A 24746-nucleotide genomic window follows, 5' to 3' on the forward strand; every position below is an offset into this window, starting at 1 on the left:
GAGATGAATCCGAGTGTGCGTAGTTTTGCGATCAATGCTGAATTGCTTGAGAAGAACATACATGTGTTGATGGCAACCGACGCGAAACTTGATACATTGATAGTTTGCAACATTCACTCAAGATGGACGGCATTCGATCAGTATCGTGATGTGTTGAACGACCTTTATCAGCGAGGCTTTTATCAACGTCTGCATTTGTATGACACACACAGCGCTCCGGAACGGTTGAATTTGTTGCAATGTCCCGTTGAAAAGCTCTATCTAATCACCAGTGAAAAACGTGTCACATTATCAGCCATGCCAATTCTGGACAATGTGAAAGAGTTGGGCATCAGCTGTCATCGAGACGTCAAAGCACTGAATCTGGAAGAAGTAGCCAAGAGGCTTTCACATCTTGAACAACTGTACATTAGCTTCAGCACAATGGATGAAATTCATGAGACCATATCAGCATTTGTCCGACATTCAATCAAATTGACAAAGATTCGAATCGAATACGACACCGATTTGCTTGATCACCAGATTCGTAGCCTTCGGACATGGCAAACAGAAGGTGCAAAGCTGATGGGAGCGAGAAAAGTGACAATTTTTGTACCGCAACGGACTTATCTGAAGACAAAATGGGCGACGAAGACCATTGCACACTCTTTGGTCGAGATAAAGCGAGCCAATTCATACGAATGGTCCAAGGATTATGGTTTTATTGAAGCATTTTACTAAACGATTTCCTGACCCAAAATCATATCAGGTTTGATAAATTTTAAATTAGAGACTGTATTATAGTTTATGACGTGAAAAAATTTCAAGCAATTTGATCTGAAAATTCAAGTTTTTCGTTCATCTTTACTTAAAATCGCTTTTTATTGGGTGAAAAATGCCATTTTTCAATGCCAGTGTGAACAATAATTTTCCGAAATAATGAAATTCGTAAGAACAAAGAAAAAAAATGAAAAAAAGAGAAGAAGAGATCTATTGACTAGATCGAGAGGAGAGTATGTAAAAAAATTCTAATATATTTTGAAAGAGAAGAGTATGATTTCTGTTGATTCTATCTGCGTTAAATGGAAGTATGTTGGCATCCCGTCTAGCCCCCGCGGTTTTTCACGGTTTCCGCGAAACTGATAAAAGATAACAACATGGTGTCTTGGGCAAAGTTGTAGTACTTGAGGTTTTCTTTAACATTGCTGAAGACATCTATCTCTTATCTCTTATCAGTTGCGCGCAAATCGCGCACATAAAAAAGCAAATTTTATATAGAACTTTTTTTTCTTGACATTTTTCGCGCTTTTCGCGGAGCTGATAAGAGATAAGAGATAACTGACTTCAGCAATGTTATAGAAGACCTCGAGTGCTACAACTTTGCCGAAGACACCAAATTGTTATCTCTTATCAGTTCCGCGAAAACCGTGGAAAACCGCGAGGACCCGCCAAAAATGAACATACTCGCCTTTAACCATTTTGGAGTCGAAAGAAACTTACTCTTCTCTTTCACAACAAAGTCAGATGAACTTACTCTCCTCTCGATCTAGTCAATAGAGATAAGGAGATCGAATAAACGAATGGCTTCAAATGTATTCAATTGAAAATTCTATTATGAAATTTCTCTTTCAATTCAATCAATCCAAAATAATGACGATAATAACCTTGTTATAAAAATAATAAAAATGAACAATTTGAAATTAAATACAAGTGATGCATGAGAGTCAGAAAAAAAAACAGAAAATCCAAAGATTTTTCTTTGTACTGAATTTTTGGATTTTAGCTTGAAAGAATTAAAACTTTTTTGATTTAGACTCGTTACCACCCAATAACGAACACCTCTCCGTAATAACGAGCACGCATTCAACTTATTTCAATCGACTTTTCAGTAAAACGGCGTAGAATTGACTTTTTTCTACCTATTTGAGCATGTTGATCTAAATCATGTCCTCCAATTGGAAAAGTGTTCAAATGCGAAACATTCATTCTAATGCGATTTGTGCTCAATATCAATGCGCATGACCCAGTCAACCACCAATTGGCACATTCAATATTTTATTGCGATGCGTATTGCTCACATGTGTCATAGTCATTCTTCCTTTCACTCATTTCATCCACACAGTTCTTTTAGTCACTTTTCCATCCACTCCTTTCACTCACATGCTGCAAAGTGCACACTCGCCCGCAGCAAAAGTACTCAACCTGGCAACATGCTCGTTGCCAACCTGAAAAAAAGGAGAAGTAAGAAGCGAAGAAAAAAGACGCGAACCAAACGCGGAAAAAGGCATAATTTGTCAACTGTTGCATTGTCACGTGCCACACACAGCCATTGTTCTGTATCTGCACCGGCGTATACCATAAACGTTTGCATATTTTCCACCACAAATTTGTATTCGCCTCCGTCGCACAAATCAAGCATAAAAAGGGAAAAAAAACCTGCCTGAATGCCAAACAAAGCATCAAAAGTGCTACACAGTGATGGGCTGTAGTAAAAAGAAAGAGAGCAACAGAGTTTGCATGGTGGCAAAAGCGTGTGTGAAGAATGGCACACACAGCGTTTCGGAGCCAGCATGTCTGCCGATGCGAACATCGATGCGGTATTTTCCGATGGTGTTTCCCCGTGTGTTCAAGCGAGAAAAAAAAACTTCACCCATCTACGCTTATGCGGCGTAAACATGTGCTTGTACCGTTTAGTTGAGATGGTGCGTGCAAGCAGAGAAAACGTTGTTTACTCGCTCTCGCTCTCTGGCCGCACTCACTGAAATGGCTGAGTGTGTGTGTGTGAGTGAGTGAGTATATTTGGTGGAACAGAACACGCTATACGTGTACCAAACTTGTTCGTGTCTGTGTGCGAGTGAGCGAGTGTGAATAATTATCCCATTGCAGATTGGTTTTATGCGAGAATAGATTTTCGTGAGCCAATATAATTTATTATTATCAGTGGAACAAACAATGGTTGGCAAACTAGAAATTAAGTGCTTCATTCATCAAAATTGTTTCGTTCGGTTCATACAATCCATTCGTTTGGTTGATATTAGGTGTTTGGGTTCGGTTCTTTTTTTAAGTGTTTGCAGGGAAAATCCCATTAGGGAAAATGTCGAAAGTGGAAAATATTATTGTGTGTCATCGTCGTGGTCGTTATCGTTCTGGCACTCATCGTTGCCGTCGTCGTCGTCGTCGTTGCTCTTGTGTCAGCCACACTGTGTGTATATGCCCAATGGCACCATCCTACTGAATGTGTGCTGGCAAAACTGATTCATGTTTGTTATTATTTTGACTTATGCACATAGATATTTTCGCCGACTGCGTCGATAGTGGTGGTGCGTACGTGCGTGCGTGAGTGAGTGAACGAGTTTCGTGTACGACATGTGTGTGTACGTGACCGTGTCTATTTTGAATTCAACCGAATTTTACGACTTGGCACATTTGGCAATCGTTGCTCATTTTTTGCCAACTCTCGTTGTGGATGCAAGTCAATTGCTTGCAGTTACATTAAATTTGGGAGTCACAGAGACAGTAGCGAAGTCACTGGTGTATATAGTCTACATTTTTAATGGGATATCAAGTGACTTTGAAAAGAATGAAGAACAAACGATGAAACACATTAGCTTTTAACGAAATTTTGAATGGCAATAAAGAACGTGATTCTTTTAAGAAATATCCAATACAAATCAAAGCCGCGACTCCAGCAATAAATATCAAGTGCTTCATTTTAAATCTGTTACATCAACCACTATAATCGGAATCTGTTTCTGTTAAAATTGTTAACTCTAAAATTATTACATTGCAAGAATTGTTAAGAGGATAAAAGCGTATGATGTGAAAATCTATTGAATCCCATTATTAGTGCCAATATTTTTGAATTTTGTGATACAACTTAACTGCAAGATATCAATTCAAGAGTGGAAATTTGTAAATAAAAATTATCATTTTGACGACAGTTCTTAAAAAATTAATTAGAATCGAACAATGAAATCGTGAGATGTGAACAAAGACCGAACAATTTATTATGGAATAAACTCAATGAAAGAGATAGACATTTCTTTTTCTCGCAATAATCGAATGCCAAACCATGGTCATGACCATGTGAACTGGTGAACCGGGCCATTTAGTTGCGATTGTGCGGCAATTTTTCTTCGATTTGGAACAAAGGATTCGGTGAACGGATAGCAACATGGATTTCTTTGAGTAAGTTTATGGGAGATTTTGAAGTTTATGGGGAGTTTGGGGAGGTTGGTATCGAATAAATATCGAAAAAAGTTCTGAAAAAATATTCAAAAACGAACAATTAAAGTGTGATGCCTAGAATGATTGGTGATTTTAGTTGAGTTAAAGTGGGCTTTTGCAAAGTTTCAGTTTTCATATGCAAAAAAATGTTCATTTTTTTTCAATAATAATTTTAATTTGCAGGATTGAACTTTGAGAGAATGTGAGAATGTGTTTTTGAGACTTGCGAGAAAAAAAACTGAAATTTTTTGGAAAGAAAGAGAAAAAAATAAAATCTCGGTAGGAATCGGAATTTAAAAAAAAAAAACAGTTTATTCTTTCAATAAAAAGCCGAAATCAACGAAATTAAAATTTAAAAGTTTAGGAATTCAATCGTTAAATGCAGAAGTTCCAATTTTTTTCTGGATCTAAAATAATGCAATAAAGTGAAAATGAAAAGAAAATACTAAAAACGGATAGAAATCACGATTAAAAATCCAACATTTGGTGGTTCTAATATTATTATAAGTTGAAAAAAATTAAATACGAAAAAAAAAAATAAAACGGAACAGAAAACTTCCTCAAAAATTCGCCAATAAAATTCGTACCGACGGCAAAAATGACAAAAACCATGTGAAAAATGTACGTTTTTCGCTATGTATCAATTGAGCGTCGAGACAAAGTGTCTCCTGCACAATAACTCTATGGCATTTCATTTCCATTGAAACCGATGCCGATTACTGCAATCCGAACTGCACAACAAAAATGTCCCATCCGAAACTATTCTAATTGAAATTATCCACATCGAAAAATTGAATTCGCATGAATTGGAACGACTTCCGAAAAATGTCATCGTGTTCGAAATTCTTTCGCCGAAATATTCCGTGTTTCGAAAATTGTGTGTGTGTGTGTGTGTTCAAAAATGTCCATTCTAACACACACTCTCTCTCCATTCCATTCCATCGCATCCAGTTGAATGAGTTCAATGACATCGATGGTTGAGTGACCTATATTGCGAATGACCTATTTTAAAAGAGCGAAAAAGCTTTGCTGCTATATTGGGGTTGTTGTCGGACAACGACAACGACGCGCGCGTTGAGTCTGTTTACGGCTTACCTTGTTTCGTGTGAGTGGTGTCGGTATTTTGTTTGTGTGCGCGTTTCTGCAGAAGAAAAACAGACGTGTAGTGAAACGGGCCTAATTCGGTGGAAGTGAATTAAAAAAAAAAAAATTCCGTAGCCAAAACAATTGTCATAAATATCGTATTGTTATGAGAGCCAAGAAAATTTCAAATGGGATAAATAATTGATTTTATGAGTTGTGCAAAACAAATTGTGTGATGTACCTAAAACATGTGAGTTACATTTTTCGGCATGGTTCCGATTTTTTTGGTTGAAAAGCGTGAAGTCACACACAGAGAGCGACCGAGTGAGTGAAACGAGCAAAGAAGGAAAAAAAAAAAAACATGGAGAATGTGTTTGTTGACGCAAAGTAAAAAAGAACGAAACCCACAACGACGAATATATTACGTGAACGATGGAAAAATGGAAAAGTGCAAATAGTTTATACGGAGGGAAAAAGAGCGCAGTTTTCATTTTGGAAAAGTTTAAATGAAGAAAAAAAAGAACACCATCGTTGTCGTAGTCATTTTGTTAAGATTTATAATCGTTTATTATAACCATGGAGATAAAATAACCAAGATAAAAAAAGCGAAAAAAAAACACGTCCATTAAATTGCGTTCAGTTGAAAAATTCGTACATCCAAAAGGCCCTCGAACGAACGGAACGGAACAACTTTTGCACTTGAACGACGAACATTGCGAAAAAAGAAAATTAAAAAACAAAAACAAAAAGCGAATATTAAACGACGAATATCCACACAAAAAAGGAATATCGGAAAAAGAAGGAATATTGAAGGACGAACATGAAAAGAAAGAATCGAAATATAAATCGAAAGACAATGTGCCTCTTGATGAAAACTACAGCCAAAATACTTGTACGCAACTTCCGCACTGTGTGTGAGTGTGTTTGAAAAGCACAGTAATTTCGAAGGAAATTATTTTGTGCTGCAAAAGTCGCAAACAAATGAATCGATTTTCCGCCAATAAATAAGCTCACCCATATAAATCACACTTCATTACTTCTGTTCGGAATGGGCTTGAGCTGACAAAGACAAGCCATTCGCGTTTGCTAAAGCACTTTTGGCCGTGTGCCATCTTCTTAACCCGGGCATAATTGGATTGACTTCGGAACACATGTGGGCATCAAGGTTATATTCAGAGCAATAAACTTGGAACACTGTGTGTCAAAGTCGTGAAATAAATGAAAAAAAAAAGAAGTCGCTCTCTGGCGCTCGTTATTAAGAGAGAAAATGGGCATTTTTATTGGTTTTAATCAAACAGTGGACTTAACATTCGAGATGAGAATGACGGGAAAACGTTGCAAATTTTACAAATGATTGCGATTATCGTTTAAAATTACTTTTCAAGCGGTGGTAAATTGAATTTTCTCGACAAATGAATGAAAAAACGAACGAAATAATAAGAAAAAAAGGATTGAATTGATGTGAGTCGAAAGAATGAAGCACAGATTCTATAATCAAAATCGAAATTGTACCATTTTAAGCAATTGAATTGAGCAAACTAGGAGCAATTGGATGATTTTCACCTTATTTTCAATCAAAAATCGTTTTTTTTTTTTTACATTTTTCTATATTTTTTTCAAGAATTCATTTGTTTATTGAACAAAACAACATTTTTTCAAGATGAGAAATACTTCTTTAAAGGGATGAAAATATTTTTGTCATCACAGATTTTTTTTTTCATTCTCTTTTTTACCTCTTTCTTATTCTTTACTTCATTTTTCACTTTTTCAGCCTCCAAAAAAAAATCACAATTAATTCCGTTTCATTTTTTTCTCTCCTATATCTTTCCTCCATTTATTGCACGCTCTATTTTGGAACCAACCATTAAAGTGCCGCTGCTCAAGAAGCGTCATCAAGTGCAAAAGTAGACACCCAAATGACGGCCACCACAACGAATTCCGGTCAAAATGTCAAAGTGAAAGTGGTTTCATCGAAAAAGAAGTCCAAAAAAGGAGCGGCGGTCATTGAACCGGGCAATGGCCCCACCGCACTGTTTATCCTCAGCGAAACCAATCCAATTCGAAGACTGTTCAAATTTATAATCGAATGGCCGCCATTCGAATACACCGTTTTAATCACCATCATCGCTACATGCGTCACAATGGCAATGGAAGAGCATTTGCCGGATAACGATCGAACACCGTTAGCGATGAAGCTCGAAGAGGCCGAACCAATTTTCTTGGGCATATTCTGTGTTGAAGCTGTGTGCAAAATTCTCGCAAATGGCCTAGTTCTACATCCCAATTCGTATCTGCGAGATGTGTGGAACATTATGGATTTCGTTGTCATCACATCGGCGTAAGTCTAACGCAAGAACTGAGAATTTCTAAGAAAAAATTCTACTGAGAATATATTTAACCAATAACAATTATTATACAACAATTTATTCCACCAATATTCTACTCTTAGTATGAACGTCATAGTGGACACATATATACATAAATGTCGTCAATTTTTTTCCATTTCATTTTTTTTTTTCCTTCATTCACGTTTTTTTTCCGGTTTAACGTACATTTTCATGCCATTTTTGACCGATTTTTCTCCATATAATCATGTATTGAGTAGACTCAAATTTCGTCCCATTTTTTCGTTACTTTTTTCTTTTTAAATGTGAACAGTGTTTTCTTAGCGTTGTCAATGTTTATATTTTCCACTTTAGACTCCTCACGATGATTCCTGCACTTCGTGGCAAAATGAATCTGAAAATCCTTAGAGCTATTCGCGTCTTGAGACCGTTAAAGCTAGTCGCTCGAGTACCAAGTAAATAGAGAGTTTTTGTTTTTGTTTTTAATTAGACCTTCTTTATGTTTCTAGATACGTACAGTGTTTAGATTGTACACGTCTGACTCATTATGTATCACTTCCATGGTGAATGGGCATCTGTTTACGCATTTGTTAACGTTATTGTGAATTTGTTTTAGGTCTTCAAGTTGTGCTGTTTTCAATTTTAAAAGCAATGGCTCCATTGCTGCAAATCGCACTGCTCGTCTTGTTCGCCATCATCATTTTTGCCATCATCGGTTTGGAATTCTATTCCGGCGCGCTGCACAATAGTTGCTACAGCGTGGAAAATAGATGTAAGTTGCGTTTGAAATATGTGATTTAAAAAATTGAATTTGTGATAGCGTTGGCACTGGTGGAGCCATAGCAAATTTTTCAACGGAGTTTTCAACCTTCCAAATTAAATCTGTTCAATAGGGGAAACGGTGCAGGAGAACAACAAAGATGTGCCATGCAATTTGGACAGCAAGCCTGGTGCTCATCACTGTGAAGAAGATGTTAGCATATGCTTCGAAGGTTGGGTAGGACCAAATAGAGGTACTTAAGAAAAAAAAAAAATGGATTGACTGACAATTGTATAATTCAAATAACCCATTCCATTTGTTTGATTTAGGTATCACGAGTTTTGACAACATTGGCTTCGCCATGCTCACAGTGTTTCAATGTGTGACTATGGAAGGATGGACGCCCATCATGTAAGCAAGAAACGATTTCATTTTTTTAATTCATTTTTTTTTAATGAATGTGCAGTGTGCACAGGCAGTGTGTTTTTAGACTTGTCTTTTAGAATTTTAAATGAATGCAATCTTGAATTTTCCATTCGATCCACATACAAAAATGCAATTGCAAGCACGATTTGGTGGGCACGGAGACAAGACATGCATTGATTCATATTTAATAACAATAATTTATAGTCATGGCATTTAACTCAATCCATTGAATTTTCAAATAGGTACTGGACAAATGATGCCCTTGGACCAACTTACAACTGGCTCTACTTCATTCCATTGATCATAATCGGATCGTTTTTTATGTTGAATTTAATTCTCGGCGTTTTAAGCGGGTGAGATTATCTCTTTTGTTGAACTATTTCATTCGTTCTTGTTTTGCTACGCCGATTTTTGTTCAAACATGACCTATCTTGTTCACAGAGAATTCGCCAAAGAGCGTGAAAAAGTCGAAAATAGACAAGAATTTTTGAAGCTACGCTTAGCACAGCAAGTAGAGCGAGAGCTGGATGGATATGTTGAATGGGTGTGCAGAGCGGGTAATTTTTTGATTTAATTAAATCGATTTTTCTATTTTTTTTTTGAAAATCTATTTTTTGCTCCAACATTTTATTTTTTTTAATGAAAATTAAAATTTTTCTCCTGATCCAAAATACAGAGGAAGTCATATTGACCGAAGACCGTACCACTGAAGAAGAGAGACAACATATTTTAAACGGTAATTCGAATATCCGCATTTTCTCCATCAAATCTAATTCGAAAAAAATCATTTGGAATTCAATCATCGGCATCAACGGCCGAAATTACGATTGTTTCAATTCTGAAAGAATTTTTTTGCATCGGAAAAAATAATTTTTGTTTCTATTTTCATTGAAGCAACTGGTAAAAAAAAAATTGGCATTCCAAACTCCAAATCGATATTTAAAATTTGAATGTTGAATCTTTTTAAAGTTTTTTTTTTTTACATTTTTCACGTTCAATATTTCCTCATTATTCTAATTCAATCTTTTCCATTATTTTCATTGGATCAAAATGCAGTGCGTCGTCGGAATGCACTCAAAAAGCGTAAATTGAACGCTGGAGATAAGACAAAATCAACGGACACTGAAGAGGACAGTGCATACGATGATGAAGGTAAGACTGAAAGAGCAATTTTCACAGATTTTCGTGATTTTATCAAACACTCTCGATTTATGCGACATCACAATCACAGAATGGAAGAAGTTGATGATTACTTTCATATAAAGAATCAATTATTGCAATGAGAATAAAAAATAAAATCCTCGTCTAATTGCAGAATCGACGAAGAAAAAAGAGCGTGAGGGCAATTTTTGGATAGCCGAAAAGCGATTCCGTTTTTGGATTCGTCATACGGTTAAGCAGCAATGGTTCTATTGGTTCGTGATAGTGCTGGTGTTCCTCAACACTGTCACTGTAGCCCTTGAGCATTACAATCAACCACCATTTTTAGCGGCTTTTTTGTGTAAGTGTATTTTTTCCTCGTATTCAAATTGTGTCTCTTCACATTTTTTGCTTCTGAAAATTGTGTATTTGCTTTTTTTAAAAATTAACACGTTAATTTCAAATGCATTTGAAATTAAAAGTAAGTCGAAAATTGTAAACATGCATGTTCCAATGATGATTTGAATGGCAATATCCTTAGTTTATACCCAGATAATAATCATAGCGAGATTAGAAACTGCTAGTTGTAGTTTAGTTATTTGTGTAAAACCAATTCTAATATCTAATATTTCATTTCAGTTTATACTGAATACGTTTTTCTCGCGTTGTTTATGTCGGAAACGTGCATAAAAATCTATGCAATCGGTCCATCGAAATACTTTGAGTCATCGTTCAATCGTTTCGATTGTATTGTGATATTTGGTTCACTATTTGAAATCATTTGGTCACATTACAAGGGCGATTCGTTCGGTTTCTCCGTACTACGCGCCCTACGTCTATTACGCATCTTCAAAATTACCGCGTATTGGAAGGAGCTACGAAATCTTGTCATCTCACTCATGAACTCAATGCAATCGATCATCTCATTGCTTTTCCTGCTGTTCTTGTTCATCATGATCTTCGCGATGCTGGGAATGCAACTGTTTGGTAAGATAGCTCGTAGAGCTGTGCTTTTTAAAGGTTTCAGTGGAAACAACTCAAAATTTATCGAAACAATTTGATTTCTTTCAGGTGGTCAATTCAATTTTGAAGAGGGAACGCCATCTTCGAATTTTAATACATTTGGCATAGCACTATTGACGGTCTTTCAAATTCTCACCGGCGAAGATTGGAACGAAGTGATGTACATGGGAATCGAATCACAAGGTGGCATCCAAGGAAATGGAATGATTTATTCGTCGTGAGTAATTTTGGGATTTTTATCGATTTTTTTGTCAAATTTTTGTACGAATTTTTCGGCTTTTTCTTCGTAAAATTTATTCACTTGCCAGAATTTTTAAATCATCGGCCTTGCTGTAAGTCAATTAATTATCTTCTCATCTCCTCCCCAGATACTTCATAATCTTGACTCTCTTCGGAAACTACACGCTGTTGAACGTGTTCTTGGCCATTGCCGTCGATAATTTGGCCAATGCGCAAGAGTTGACAGCCGCCGAAGAGGGCAAAGCCGAAGAGGATCGCGAAAAGCAGCTGCTAGAGCTCAAAAAAGAAATGGAAGCGCTTCAAGGTGAGAGTGGAGTGCCAGAAACTACTATAGTGCCAGAGAAAGTTGAAGAAGAAAAACCAAAGACTCTCGACGAAGAAGGGACCGGACCAAAGCCAATGCTTCCGTATTCGTGCATGTTCATATTATCGCCAACAAATCCGTAATTATCTTCAATCACTATTTTGGTTTAGACGAAAATGAAATTATTTCGAATTTTGAAAAGAATTAAATAGCGCTAGTTAGCAAAAAAGTCTGTAGATGAAAAATTGAACAAGTTTTTTTTTTAATACTTTCTCTTTCTTCCCACAGAATCCGGCGTGGCGTTCATTGGTTCGTGAATTATCGGTTTTTCGACTGGTTCATCATGATATTCATCGGATTTTCATCGATAGCTCTTGCTTCCGAAGATCCAGTCGTGGAACACTCGCCGCATAATCTAATGCTCGAAAAGTTGGATTATGTGTTTACCGCTGTGTTTGCCGTTGAAATGGTACTGAAAATCATCGATTTGGGCGTGATTTTTCACCCGGGCAGCTATTTGCGTGATTTTTGGAATATTATGGATTCGATCGTTGTTGTTTGTGCATTGTTGAGTTTTGGATTTAAATTTTTGTGAGTAACCAATTGCACTTGAAACAACTTTTCTATGAAATACCTGAAAATAAGACCATTGAAAACCGCAATTACTCCGGTATACCATGAAGCTCAATGAAATTTTTTTTTCAACTCTTTACAGTGCCACAATGAAGATACTTCGAGTTTTACGCGTGTTACGACCCTTGAAAACCATTAAAAGAATTCCCAAACTGAAGGCAGTCTTCGACTGTGTTGTTGGATCATTGAAGAATGTCGTCAACATTCTTATCGTTTATTTGCTGTTTCAATTCATATTCGCTGTGATCGGAGTGCAACTGTTCAATGGCAAATTTTTTTACTGCAACGATGAAAGCAAACATAACGAAAAAGATTGCAAGTGAGTTTCATTTCATTTGGAAAATTGATTTTTTTTTAAATCGTATCAAAAGAATTGATCTAGATTTTAATCAAAAAATTTATTCAAGATGATCAAAATATTGACCACATTCTCATAATTTTGTCAATCTAATGCATTTTTCTATCGAATTTTTCCAAAGGGGATCGTATTTTGTATTCACTGAAGGTGAAACATTGCCGAAGAAGGAGGATCGAGTATGGGATCTACAGAGTTTTCATTACAATAACGTCGCTTCGGCAATGCTGACTCTGTTTGCGGTGCAAACCACTGAAGGATGGCCAACGTGAGTTCATTTTGCAAGAGACATTCCATGACCATTTTTTTGACGACCTTTTTTTTCATGGCCAATTATCTTTGATTAGGGTTTACAAACGTTTCGACAAATTCCGCAAACGGTGTTATAAAAACGTGATTTTTCTGTAGTGTTTTTTTTTGACAGTCCAAAATACCGCAGAAATAACGATAAAAAACAAAAAAAATATTTTTTGGGCGTTATATAACGGCTCTGTAAAAAAAAACGTTTTAAGGAAACACTGAAAAAAAATAACGCGTTTTTAAACCCTATGTTTGATTGGTTCAATGATTATAATAAAAAAAACGCTAATTCAAAAAAGAAATTAAATTGATGCAACTCTTTGGTTTCATACAGATGCACGGCAATTTTACCAAGAAAATTGCGGTTTTGATCAATTAAAAAATAGAAATTGCATTTAAGCGAACTATTTTTTTATCGAATCCAAAACCTCATTACCAGGGCAACCAAAAATATTTATGAAAAAGTCCAAAATATTTATGTAAATATTTACGAAAAATCGTCGAAATATTTATGGAAAAGTCTAAAATATTTACGAAAATATTTAAAATATTTTTATTAAAAACCGTTAAATTTCCTTATAAATAGCAACTTTTAGGCGTTTTTTAAAGAAAGTACGTTAGCCAAAGACTAATCAAAGCTATTGCAATAAATAACGACATGCATTTTTAAATTTTCGAATGAAAACGAACGACGTTGATCTCCCAGAACTTGTTTGTACTTTGAAAATGTTCTCTCTACATCACATGAGGTAATTGGTGCATACAAAAAACAACTCAGCTCTTCCGGTGACAGCATATCAATGAAGTTATCTTGACGTGTTGATTTTCCCTTGCTCAAAATTGTAGAGATTTCTTTCATTTGTAGAAATCCGTTGTTGCGTGCGATAACTCTATCAAACTTGTTCAAAAATTCAGTCCTACTACGCATTGACTGAAGGCTAGTGCGAATTGATTCAACAATTTCGAGTGAAGTTTCAAGTGGCATTCCTTTTCCTTGTAGTTTCGTCACACCAGTAACAAGACATTCGAAATTCGCTTTTATAAAGTGGAATATTTGATTTAACAAAGCAGCCAGCCAAATCCATATTGAAAACATTCGTATCACGCAATTTTTCGGCAGATTGATCAATCGTTGTGAGCAGTTATTGTGTTTTGCCACCAGACTTTCCCCCTTTTCGATTCACGCTAGCCACATGTTTGCCTGTTATTATATGTTGTTTCACTTGCGACATTTGTTTTGCAGCCACTTCAACATCACACATTTTACAGAATAATACTGAGCCATCGGTTTGAAATTCATTTGGATGCTCTTTAACAACTCTGCCAAAGAATGTTCGCAAATTTTCTTTCGGCATTTTTAAACTGTTTCAAATGCAGCGTATGAACATTTCAGATTCGATGTCCAAACTGAAGTGTCACGTTACATTCCCAAGAAACCGTTTGCACTAAAACAATAGACCGTGCTGTTTGTTTACATTAGGATTATTTCTTTTCTCACTTTCTTTCGTGCTCTATATAAGCATTGTGCGAACTGGCACGAGCGCTGTTGTCGCGCCATACAACTCGTACACATAGTGAATCTGTGTGTTGTAGTGGACAGCAAAGGATACTAGATTTAAAAATCGATTGCTAAACCGAAATATTATACACAAAAAGCATTGATGAACGACGCAAGTGTGCAATACATTGATTTCAAAGGCAGAAATAGTGAAATTATTGACACGAAAAGTCTGAAATATGGTGAAATATTTATGAAATCTCTCAAAAGTCGCCAAATATTTATAAATATTTTTTTCCGGTAAATTGGCCGAAATATGTAAAAAAATATTTTATATTTTCGTAAATATTTTTGGTTGCCCTGCGTCATTACGAATTCAATACAAAAGTTCTTCAATATTTTTTTCTTATCGTAATTGAACCCATCAATCAATTTTGCTTATTCAATTCAATTAACAAATCGTGTTATTGAAAAGAATGAACACTTCAAACAATACTTGAATTATGAACAAATAAAAAATAAATTGACAAAAAAATTCATTTTCAGTGTGCTGATGAATTCAATGGCAGCAAGCTACGAGAATAAGGGGCCAATTCCGTATTATCGAATGGAAATGGCCATATTTTACATCGTCTATTTCGTTGTGTTTCCCTTTTTCTTCGTGAACATTTTCGTGGCTTTGATCATCATCACCTTTCAGGAGCAGGGTGAAGCTGAACTTCAAGACGGTGGAATTGATAAGAATCAGGTTTTGATATTTTCCGTATTTTGATTCGAAATGAAATTATTCGTGAATCTGAAGATTTTATTCAATTTTTCAATGCTCAAATTTTTGTTTTGTTTCAAAAGAGAAAATTATTCGTAAAAAAATTGAGAAAATTTTGAGCAAAAAAAAATAAAATTATAAGAAGTAACAACAGTTATAAAAAAAATATTCAAATACCTACCAATTTAGTGAAACAAATTAAAAAGTGGTAAAAAATGAAAAATATTGATAAAAACGATTTATCTTCCAGAAATCATGTATGGACTTCGCTATCAATGCCCGACCGTTTGCCACGTACATTCCACCAATGCACAAACATTTCAAATATAAAATATGGAGCATGGTTGTGTCACAGCCTTTTGATTACTTTATTATGCTGTTAATCGTATTAAATACACTACTTTTAATGATGAAGGTATATGAATGAGTCTTGCTTTACTAATTGCTCAACTCGTTTTATTTTGAATTAACAAAAGATTTATTTTTCTTCAATCCAGAAGTATTCATACATTATAATCATGATACACTTAACATGTCTTTTCCATTCAAAACAGTCACACGGACAATCCGAAAGTTTCGAAAAGATTATGCGATACATCAACATTGTGTTCACCACACTGTTTTCAATAGAATCTATATTAAAAATTCTCGGGTTTGGCATTAAGGTAAAATTATCACATTAAATTCATATCATAACTTCAAAATTTAGTAACAAAAAAATTAAACTTCCTTCATTTTAATTTGAATTTTGAGTTTCCTCAAAAAAAAAAAGAAAAAAAAACTCACCACATTTTGTCTTCAAATTTTGAAATCAACTTTTATCAAAAGAATTCATCAATAATCTTGCACCAAAAAACCAAAGTAAAATCATTTTTTCTCAATATTTCGCTAGAATTACTTCAAAGATGCTTGGAATACATTTGATTTTATCACTGTAATCGGCAGCATTGTCGATGCTGTCATATCAGAATTTACGGTAAATGTTCCATGCTTAACTTCAATCTAAATTTCTTATTTTTTTTTTTTATTGAATAAGCTTGTGAAATGTATCTGAATTAATTTTTCAATATTTTTTTTATAGGCGGACATTAAAGAAAAGGTAAATAGCTCACGTTTTATTTTTTAATTCATCAAGATATCATCAAGATATACCGTAGTCTTAAGAAAAAAATTGTTTGAAAAATATGTATTAAAACATTTTTTCTGCAACTGAGTCTGAATACGATCAAATCGTTTTTTCCTTCTCCACACACAAATAATTTAAAAAAAATTTCATCAAAAAATCTTCATTTGCAGATTATCTACAAAGATATAAAAAGCACGGAAGAGATGATGGCATGGGTGGCAAGTATTAAAAATCGGATTGTGTTGGCGCAAAACGAGAATCAAAAATCAATCAATCAATCAAAAAAAAAAAAATTGCACAAATTCTAGATTTCTTAGCAAAACTCACTTGTTCATACATTTTCAGTAGCTTTTGAGTTTTTGTGCATCCGGTAAATTCGCACTAATCACACTATTTTTCTTTTCTTCAATTTCATTATCGAAACCAATTTATTACAGTTTCATCCATTTTATTCGCATGTTTCGTGCTTTTGGCTGAAAAAAATAATAATACCAATGCTGTGTGAATGGCCAAATTTGAATTCTTCCGAATAGAACATTTTCTTTTCCAAGCATTGTAATTCCGAAAAACACAATCGCTCAAACAAAACCATTTCCACTGAATACAATAAACACTAGGCGAACACATTCAACTTGGGCTTTCTGCGATTGTTTCGAGCATCACGGCTCATCAAACTGTTGCGACAGAGCTATTCCATTCGAATATTGCTGTGGACTTTTGTTCAGTCGTTCAAAGCACTGCCGTACGTCTGTCTACTCATCGCCATGCTGTTCTTCATCTACTCGGTCGTTGGAATGCAGGTGGGTGCTTTGACAAGCATATTTATCTTGGCAACATTTTCCAAAGAAATTTTGAGATTTTTTTTAATTCTTGTTTTTTCTTCCTTCCGGAGCAGTTATTTGGAAATCTCCATCTGGATCCAAACACAGAAATAAGCCGACACAATAATTTTCAAACATTTTTCGGTGGATTGATGCTGCTCTTTCGGTAGGCCAATCAAATGACAGTTGATTTCAAAATCTCAAAAATTGTGAATTTTGTTCACAGATGTGCAACGGGTGAAGCGTGGAACAGCATAATGTTGGCGTGCTTACCGGGAAAATGTGATCCAAATGTTGAGAAGAAGGAAAATGGAGAAGAGGAAGAATGCGGCTCTCCAATGTCTTATGGCTATTTTGTATCATTCATCTTTCTCTGTTCATTTTTAGTGAGTTTTTTTTTGATATTTGAGAAAATTGCGATAGCTTTTATTGAATTTCATTGAAATGCAAGTAAAATGCAATGCGATAATGCCTATCTGTTGGTCAATTTTCAGATGTTGAATCTATTCGTTGCTGTTATTATGGACAATTTTGACTATTTGACGCGAGATTCTAGCATTTTAGGTGCACATCACTTGGATGAATTTGTACGAGTTTGGGGCGAATATGACTTGAACGCTGAGTAAGACGTTTCATTTCACTTGTTTGTTGAAGTTGTCAGAATCCTTTTAATCGGGTTTAAAATCTGTAGAAGGAAATTCTTCAATTTGTGCACGTTTAAAAGTAAATTTGTAACTTTGAATAAGTAGGCCCAATATGGATGAAAATATTTTTGTAGAATTTTTTTTATGAACTTAAGTAATCGTAATGATAGTCGGCGATAGAAGGCTGAAAAATGCACGAATTTTGAAAATGAAGAAAACACTAAACTAGCAAAAATAGATGAAAATTAGGGAATTATTGAATAAAATAGTAAAAACTAGGAAAGTAGCGTTGGTGTCTCTCGTCCTGCACTAAACTAATTCAAAAATGCGTTTTTCTTCCAGCGGAAAATTGGCATATCAAAAAGTGTACGAAATGTTGAAAAACATCGATCCGCCACTTGGTTTCGGTAATAAGTGTCCGAATCGTGTTGCGTACAAGAAACTGATTCGAATGAATATGCCGATGGACGATGACCAAAGGGTTGGCTTCACAACGACGCTGTTTGCTCTGATCCGGGAGAATTTGGCCATCAAAATGAGAACACGTAATTGATTTTTTGCATTTTAATTATGCTAGCTTAATCAGATATCTCGATTGTGTTTAAAATTCGATTTATTGTCATTTTCATTCAATTCACTGTAGCCGAAGAGATGGACATTGCTGACGATGAGCTTCGAGAAACGATTCGAATGATTTGGCCATTGCAAGCGGATAAAATGACGGATCTTTTGGTTCCACGGCGAGAAATTGGAGACAAAAGAACGTTGACAACGGGCAAAATCTATGCAGGCCTTTTGATACTTGAGTCATGGCGCACTACACGATTCGGCAAAACACAAACTCATTTAGGTGTAAGTGATATTCGATTTTTTTCTTACAACTGGACAATCAATGGCGTTATGAATTTTTGTCTAATTGCTAAACACAAATTCGTTCTGCCTAATCAATATAAGACTTCAGATCAGAGTTGTTCCAAATTAATTGAATTCTTTTCCAAAATTTCAATTGAAGTCATTGCATTTAGCTAATCTGGCCGATGGTCATCACGTGGAAGGGGAAGAGATGCCGCATGTTATGGATATGCCAATGGAGGAAACTGGCATGATGTCACCTCGAGCAAGGTGAGTTCTAACTATGCACTTATTTACTCTTTTCACATCATTCAACGATTTTCGATTCAACTCTCATTTCAAGTTTAATAAGAATTTGATTTCTTCAATATGTATTTATTGATTGAACTAAATCGAATTGAATTTTAAATAAGATGATAAAATCGAATTTAGTTCAATTCAATTCATTCCATTTTTTTTTGTTCGTCCGATTCAGGAGAGAAATGTATGAGCGAGAGTTCGATCGATATGCAAGAAATGAATCCATTGACTATATTCAGGAGAAGCGACGAGCCAGAGCCCGTTTTCGACGCAGCAATGTGCCGTACAGAGGTAAATCATGACCTAATAGGTCATTGACCTATGTCACTTACAGTGCTATGTAAATTGCCTACGTTATCATTTCTAACGTTCTTTTTTTCAACGAAACTCAAAAACAGACACCTGGTCAGCTTCATCAAGTCCTGGCCATTCACCGTCTCGAGGCGACAGATTCCGGTACGATGACACAGACTACTATTTTGGAAATACGAATCTTGGAACGAGATCACGATCGCCCAGTCCAAATGCATACAATGTTCGACGGCATCCAGGTATGGAATTTGAGTCGGAAAATCACACTCCATTGATGAAAAACTAACGAATTTTCAATGTTGTTCAATCCTGCAAATTGTACTAAATTACTCTTTTTCAAGGTGATGGAGCTCAACAATGCTATCAAACACGACGAATATACAGGCATCATTTAACGGCAACCCCAAACAAGCCAATGACGTTACAATTGCCACAAACAAGCATTCGGTTACCTGCTTTGAATCCAAGTCCCTCAATTGTAAGCGTATTGACGAATTTTGACACTTTTGTTCAACAATAAGACTTTTTTTTACCTTCTGTCAATGAACATACCGAACGTCGATGTTTCCGAAAAAATAGAAAAAAAAAACGTTTTTTCTTCGGAAAATCGATCGATCGATAGAAAACCGGTGTAAACTCCCTTTCGAATGCTTACATCGAATTTTATTTCAGTTTAATCGCCCGCTGCAGCATTCATTAGCCACGCCAAACAGTCTTCATTCCGTTCCGCATGCACCGAATACGATGTTACGTCACAATTATGGCACAAGTTTGGACGACAACATCGTTGGATATCATTTCCGCGACCGTGAACGGGAGCTTTATGAACGACAGATTGAATTCGAGCACGAACTCGACCGAGAGAGGTTAGGAAATGACTTGCAAATGATAAAGTGAATGAATTTACTTAAATTTTGTCTATCCACAGCGAAAATTTCTAGAATTTTCCAATATTTTTGTGATGAATTCGTTTTAAATTGAAATTATTTCCCTTCATACACACGAGTTCGACCGTGTACAAATAGTATGAGACAAATTCATGACGAATTCACCAAAAATAGCAAAAAAAATTATTTGAAAGAAAATGAAGTAAATCAAAATCGGGTTGATTTTGATTGAAATTTTCCAAAATTTGACCATTTTGCTAATCATTTTAATGTGATCCACAGAATGGAAGCGCTAGCCACTCCAATGTCGCCGTTATCATTTGAGGCAGCCGTTGCGATGGGACAAGCTGGCGGTTATTATCCATCAACTTCCACAAATACATATAAAGCGAAGCCGTCGTCGTCATCTGCTGCGAATCAGTTTAGCCACGATAATGGAGATGAATCAGATTGGTGCTGAAGGAATGAACGAATATCAACAACATACAACAAAGTCAAAATCAGTTTTATTCAATACCAAAATAAGCCTTCAACGAAAAAAAAAAAACTAACCTCGCCTTTACACTAATTTAAGTGTATCTTTAAGTGCTTAATAGCCTTGACTATAATAAAAAAAAATTTAACCTCGTTTAGATTTAAATGAATTGACTGATATGCTTATATTCGTTTAGATAGACACAATTTAGCGATTTAACTTTAATACCGAATAAATTAGAAGAAACAAAAAAAAAAAACTCTGATGAAAATACACACGAAGATCGAGCGAAAGACGACACACTCGATTTTCGGGATACGTGGCTATTCAGTAGATGCACTGAACTACGTATTTTCATTGAATTAATTAATTTACCGTCTTAGACGACTAAGACACGCAACGAATAAAGCAATTGAGAAATAACAAAAAAAAAACTGTTCAAAATACACACAGAAAAATTCGTACAACCGATTGAATAAGGTTATGACGGAGACGAACATTGTGCCAATGTTTTCAATTCAATCGGTTGTTTCCAATTTGTACGTTTTTTTCCGTTTCAATTTTTTTTCCAATCCAATTTCAAACTCTTACATTAAGACGAACTACTTTAAACTCTGATCCGGACGAACACAATCCGAACACACAACAACAAATTACCCCTGAAATTTGCTCTGCCTCGGTACAACTTATCGAATTATTAACTTAGCTTATTCATAAAATCTACGACATTTCCAAAAAAAACTTCAGAATTTTTCGACATTTTGTAAAACTAACACTTAGATTCGAATTAATCATCGAAAATAATACTGTTAACCATTTGTATTCAAACTAATTGACAAAAAAACCAATTAATTAATTAATAAATAAAATAATTTAGCATTTGAACATGGCGTTTCATTTGATGGTATTAATGACAATTCAACGTAGACAGAGTCTTGTAGATGGCTCTACTTTTTTCCACTGACTCACTTGTTTATTTGATTGAACGAGTAGAAACAAGTGCAATAACATTGAATAGAGTATGTTTGAATCACACGACTTCAAAACACAACAAGGCTCAAAATATTTTCTTCAACAATCGAAGAAATGGCAGAAATGAATGAAGCTAACAAATCAATACTGATATTTCTACAATCGGTCAATGAAGCCATGCTCACAACGGTATGTCATTTTCTAATTTAGCTGCACTCTCGAAATACAAAGAATTGAATTCCTTTTTTTGACGAAAAATTCGCGTTTTTATTTATAAAAACAGCGGCATGAGGCAAAGGAATTTTTTTTTGATAACATTGTTCTTTTTTTATTGTGGATTGACCATGTGCTCTACGTTCAACTTTAGATGTTGCGTACTGATTATTCGGGTCAACATTTAATCAAACGAGGAAATGACGCAAAACCATAGTTTTGTTGAGTGGCGATTATGTCAAGATAAGTGATTTAAAGATTCGGAAAAAAAAAATTCGTTGATTAGATTTATGGGCTTTGCTTTTTTTTAATCTTACAAGTTCAGACAGTCTCTATAAATAATGAGGCTTTTATAATAGATTCTTCAAATTCGTTTTGTTTCTTGAGGTGTAAACATTGAATACGTTCCGAATTAAATTTTCGGAAAGCAGCAAAATGAAGTTTGTTCTTGCGGTGGTTTTTCTCTTTGGACTTGGTGTCGCCAATTTGAAAGCAGCTAGCTTGTGAGTAGTACTAAAAGTTTTTTTTTTTGTCAAAGTTTCCAGTTTTTGTTTGCATGAAAGTCGACATGATTATTTGTTAAAAAAAAATGTTTTCAAAACTCAGAAGGAAGAAAAATGTCCACTCAAAAAAAAAAATATCATTACAGAATATCTTCCGTTGGTAGTGATTGGACAAGTGATGTTAAAGAAGCGGATGCAAATGGTATGTTGTAGTTTTCTGAATTTCCGTTTTATTTCAACTTTTTTTTTTGAATTGATGAAGAAAATTGCCCGACTTATGACAATTTTCGATTTAAATTCTCACGTTGTAATAATTGCGTTCAATTCAAATAATTAGTTGAGCTTTCACCGTTGTCCAGTCGAATTGTCGGAGGAATCGTTGCCAAAGATGGTCAAGCGCCATATCAATGCTCGATGCAGAGAATAAATCCTAATACGAATTTATATCGACACACTTGTGGATGTGTAATCATTTCAGGTATGTATTTTTGCGTCGTGTATGGCACACGGTTATGTTTTTTTTACAACCAAACGTAAAAATGCGCCGCTTTTGAGAAAATAATCGCAATTTTTCGATGTTTTTGGGCATTTTTTGACATTTTTTTTGTAACTTCAAAATCTTTTCAGAGCAATGGATCCTATCGGCTGCTCATTGTTTGGCACAGTACGTACAAATTACTGTTCCCACTCAATGTTCTTCAATTGATAATTAAGAAAGATTCAGTTTAAGTTTAAACATTTTAATCTTCAACTTTCGCTCTTCTCTACAGAGGAGTTTACGGCTTCGATATTTTAGTCGGAACAAATGACTGGCAGGCTGGTGGAACTCGTTACATTCCCAAAAAAATCATTACTCACAAAAAATATAATCAACCACGCTATGCAAATGACATCGTTTTGATTCAAGTGGATAAGATTGAGTTTAATGAGAAAGTGCAGCCCATCAAATATTCAGCCAAATTCGTAGAAAGCGGTACTCCTCTCTTAGCAACTGGCTGGGGGCAATTGAGTGTGAGTTGTATGATTTTCTAAACATATTTTTCATGCGTAGTGGTATATAGCACTCATAGTATATGAAAATAAAATCATTTTGACTATATTCCGACATAGGCTGCAGGGCCAATTCCACAATATTTGCAAGCGGTCAATTTGACGGCAATTTCGAATGAAAAATGCCAAGCCGATGTTGGTACTGATCTCAATGTTGATGCCAGCCACTTGTGCACATTCACTAGAGAAGGCGAAGGGGTTTGTAACCTTATCTATTTGTGCTATCTATGCATTTCAACTTCAAATCCTTTAAAAAGGGATTCGTGAGTTTTGCGAATTTTTTGCGCATTAGTTAGATCCAAAACAGTGACAGCTGGTACCATCTAAGCTGTCATTCACAGTAACAAAGCATAGAAGGTGAACAATTCGCAATGAATTCGCAGAGAATGTGCGTGAATCCGTAACAAAATTGAAATGAAACAATCAAAATTCGATAAATTCAACTGACAAAAATCCTCTAGGTTTGTTTTGGCGATAGTGGTGGACCGCTTGTCTCAGGTGATGAAGTCGTCGGCTTGGCCGGCTGGACGGGAGCTGCGTAAGTATCGTTTCATTTGCGCGAAATAAGTGGATTTTCAAAAATCAAATTGAGTTAATTTCCAACGATTTTTCCCCTATTCAGTTGTGCTCGTGGAAAACCAGATGGTTTCACCAGAATTTCGCTTTTCTATGACTGGATCGTAGCAAATATTGAGTAAACTTGAAAGCTCATGGTAATCAAAGTTTGGATTTCAAAGGAAACTTGAATAAAAATCAATATGATAAAAGCATTTGATATACTATGTTAATTGTTTTATTTTTCCTTAACAAAAATATGATCGTGGGTCCATTTATTCGGAATTCATAGTTGAAAAAGCTACGAATAATTCAGTATTCAAACGGGGACCCAAGAGAAACGGCCAATATGTTTATACGCTGTCTATCCGCCGAAAATACACTACAATATATATTCACGCTTATTGGACGCCGAATTCAATATATATTCTAAGGTATTTTCGGCGTATTCTTCAGCGTGAAACATATTGAAATATATTCAGGCGCCCTCTGATGGCCATGAATGCATTCATTGATTCAATATGTTTCACGCTGAAGAATACACCGAATAAACACTAGAATATATATTCAATTGGGCGTCCAATAAGCGTGAATATATATTGTAGTGTATTTTCGGCGGATAGACAACGTATAAACATATTGGTCATTTCTCTTGGGATCAACTTTCGATTCCAAGAAGAATATTCAACACTTGAGCAAAAATCTAGACTTGCAAAACTACAAAAATTTGATTAATGTTCATGACGGCTCGGGCCATGGGAATTTCTCGATAACATTGTCCTTTTTTTAAATTATACACCAATCCACGTGCTACAACTTCAGATGTCGTGTACTGATTATTCAATGTCAACACTCAAATTGACGAGATAAAATTACAGCTAACTACGGCTAACTATCTTCCATAGTTTTGTTGAGTGGCGAGTTAAGTGAATTGAAGATTCGAGAAAAAAAAATTGG

General features: G+C 35.3%; 2 protein-coding genes across 5 annotated transcripts; both read left to right on the top strand.

Moving 5' to 3' along the window:
* Positions 1-2671: 2671 nt before the first annotated feature.
* Positions 2672-21381, top strand: LOC129573189 (voltage-dependent calcium channel type A subunit alpha-1-like). 4 transcript variants are annotated; one of them, XM_055453490.1, is made up of 35 exons: positions 2672-4167; positions 7160-7627; positions 7989-8089; positions 8251-8406; positions 8528-8647; positions 8724-8805; positions 9063-9173; positions 9262-9377; positions 9497-9556; positions 9877-9972; positions 10136-10321; positions 10600-10947; positions 11032-11200; positions 11352-11666; positions 11816-12118; positions 12243-12479; positions 12640-12783; positions 14860-15061; positions 15330-15494; positions 15634-15744; positions 15972-16055; positions 16161-16178; positions 16376-16423; positions 16823-17005; positions 17101-17192; positions 17253-17412; positions 17521-17648; positions 18013-18215; positions 18314-18522; positions 18683-18792; positions 18998-19113; positions 19221-19373; positions 19476-19612; positions 19807-20027; positions 20304-21381. In XM_055453490.1, exons 1-35 carry the CDS (start codon positions 4154-4156, stop codon positions 20479-20481), a joined length of 5544 nt encoding a protein of 1847 aa, XP_055309465.1. In that variant the 5' UTR covers positions 2672-4153; the 3' UTR covers positions 20482-21381. The 4 variants fall into 4 exon arrangements, with proteins under 4 accessions (XP_055309465.1, XP_055309466.1, XP_055309467.1 ...); XM_055453491.1 differs by having other exon boundaries at positions 19807-20000; XM_055453492.1 differs by lacking the exon at positions 2672-4167 and adding an exon at positions 5983-6750.
* A 681-nt stretch (positions 21382-22062) lies between these two features.
* LOC129573198 (chymotrypsin-2-like) lies at positions 22063-24003 on the top strand. Its single transcript, XM_055453508.1, has 8 exons — positions 22063-22184; positions 22331-22386; positions 22522-22662; positions 22812-22848; positions 22955-23195; positions 23295-23432; positions 23696-23772; positions 23857-24003. The coding sequence occupies exons 1-8, from the start codon at positions 22117-22119 to the stop codon at positions 23930-23932; spliced, it is 834 nt and encodes a 277-aa protein (XP_055309483.1). The 5' UTR covers positions 22063-22116; the 3' UTR covers positions 23933-24003.
* Positions 24004-24746: the final 743 nt, after the last annotated feature.

This window comes from Sitodiplosis mosellana, unplaced genomic scaffold (assembly GCF_009176505.1).
Source record: "Sitodiplosis mosellana isolate CC-2019 unplaced genomic scaffold, AAFC_SMos_1.0 Smas_scaffold_5998, whole genome shotgun sequence".
Taxonomy (NCBI): domain Eukaryota; kingdom Metazoa; phylum Arthropoda; class Insecta; order Diptera; family Cecidomyiidae; genus Sitodiplosis; species Sitodiplosis mosellana.

Coding starts and splice junctions, on each gene's coding strand:
- LOC129573189 (XM_055453490.1), top strand. Junction 17,413..17,520: donor TCTTTCTCTGTTCATTTTTA/GTGAGTTTTTTT, acceptor GTCAATTTTCAG/ATGTTGAATCTATTCGTTGC. Junction 19,613..19,806: donor TGAATCCAAGTCCCTCAATT/GTAAGCGTATTG, acceptor ATTTTATTTCAG/TTTAATCGCCCGCTGCAGCA.
- LOC129573198 (XM_055453508.1), top strand. CDS start 22,117: ATGAAGTTTGTTCTTGCGGTGGTTTTTCTCTTTGGACTTGGTGTCGCC. Junction 22,185..22,330: donor AATTTGAAAGCAGCTAGCTT/GTGAGTAGTACT, acceptor ATATCATTACAG/AATATCTTCCGTTGGTAGTG. Junction 22,663..22,811: donor TGGATGTGTAATCATTTCAG/GTATGTATTTTT, acceptor AAATCTTTTCAG/AGCAATGGATCCTATCGGCT.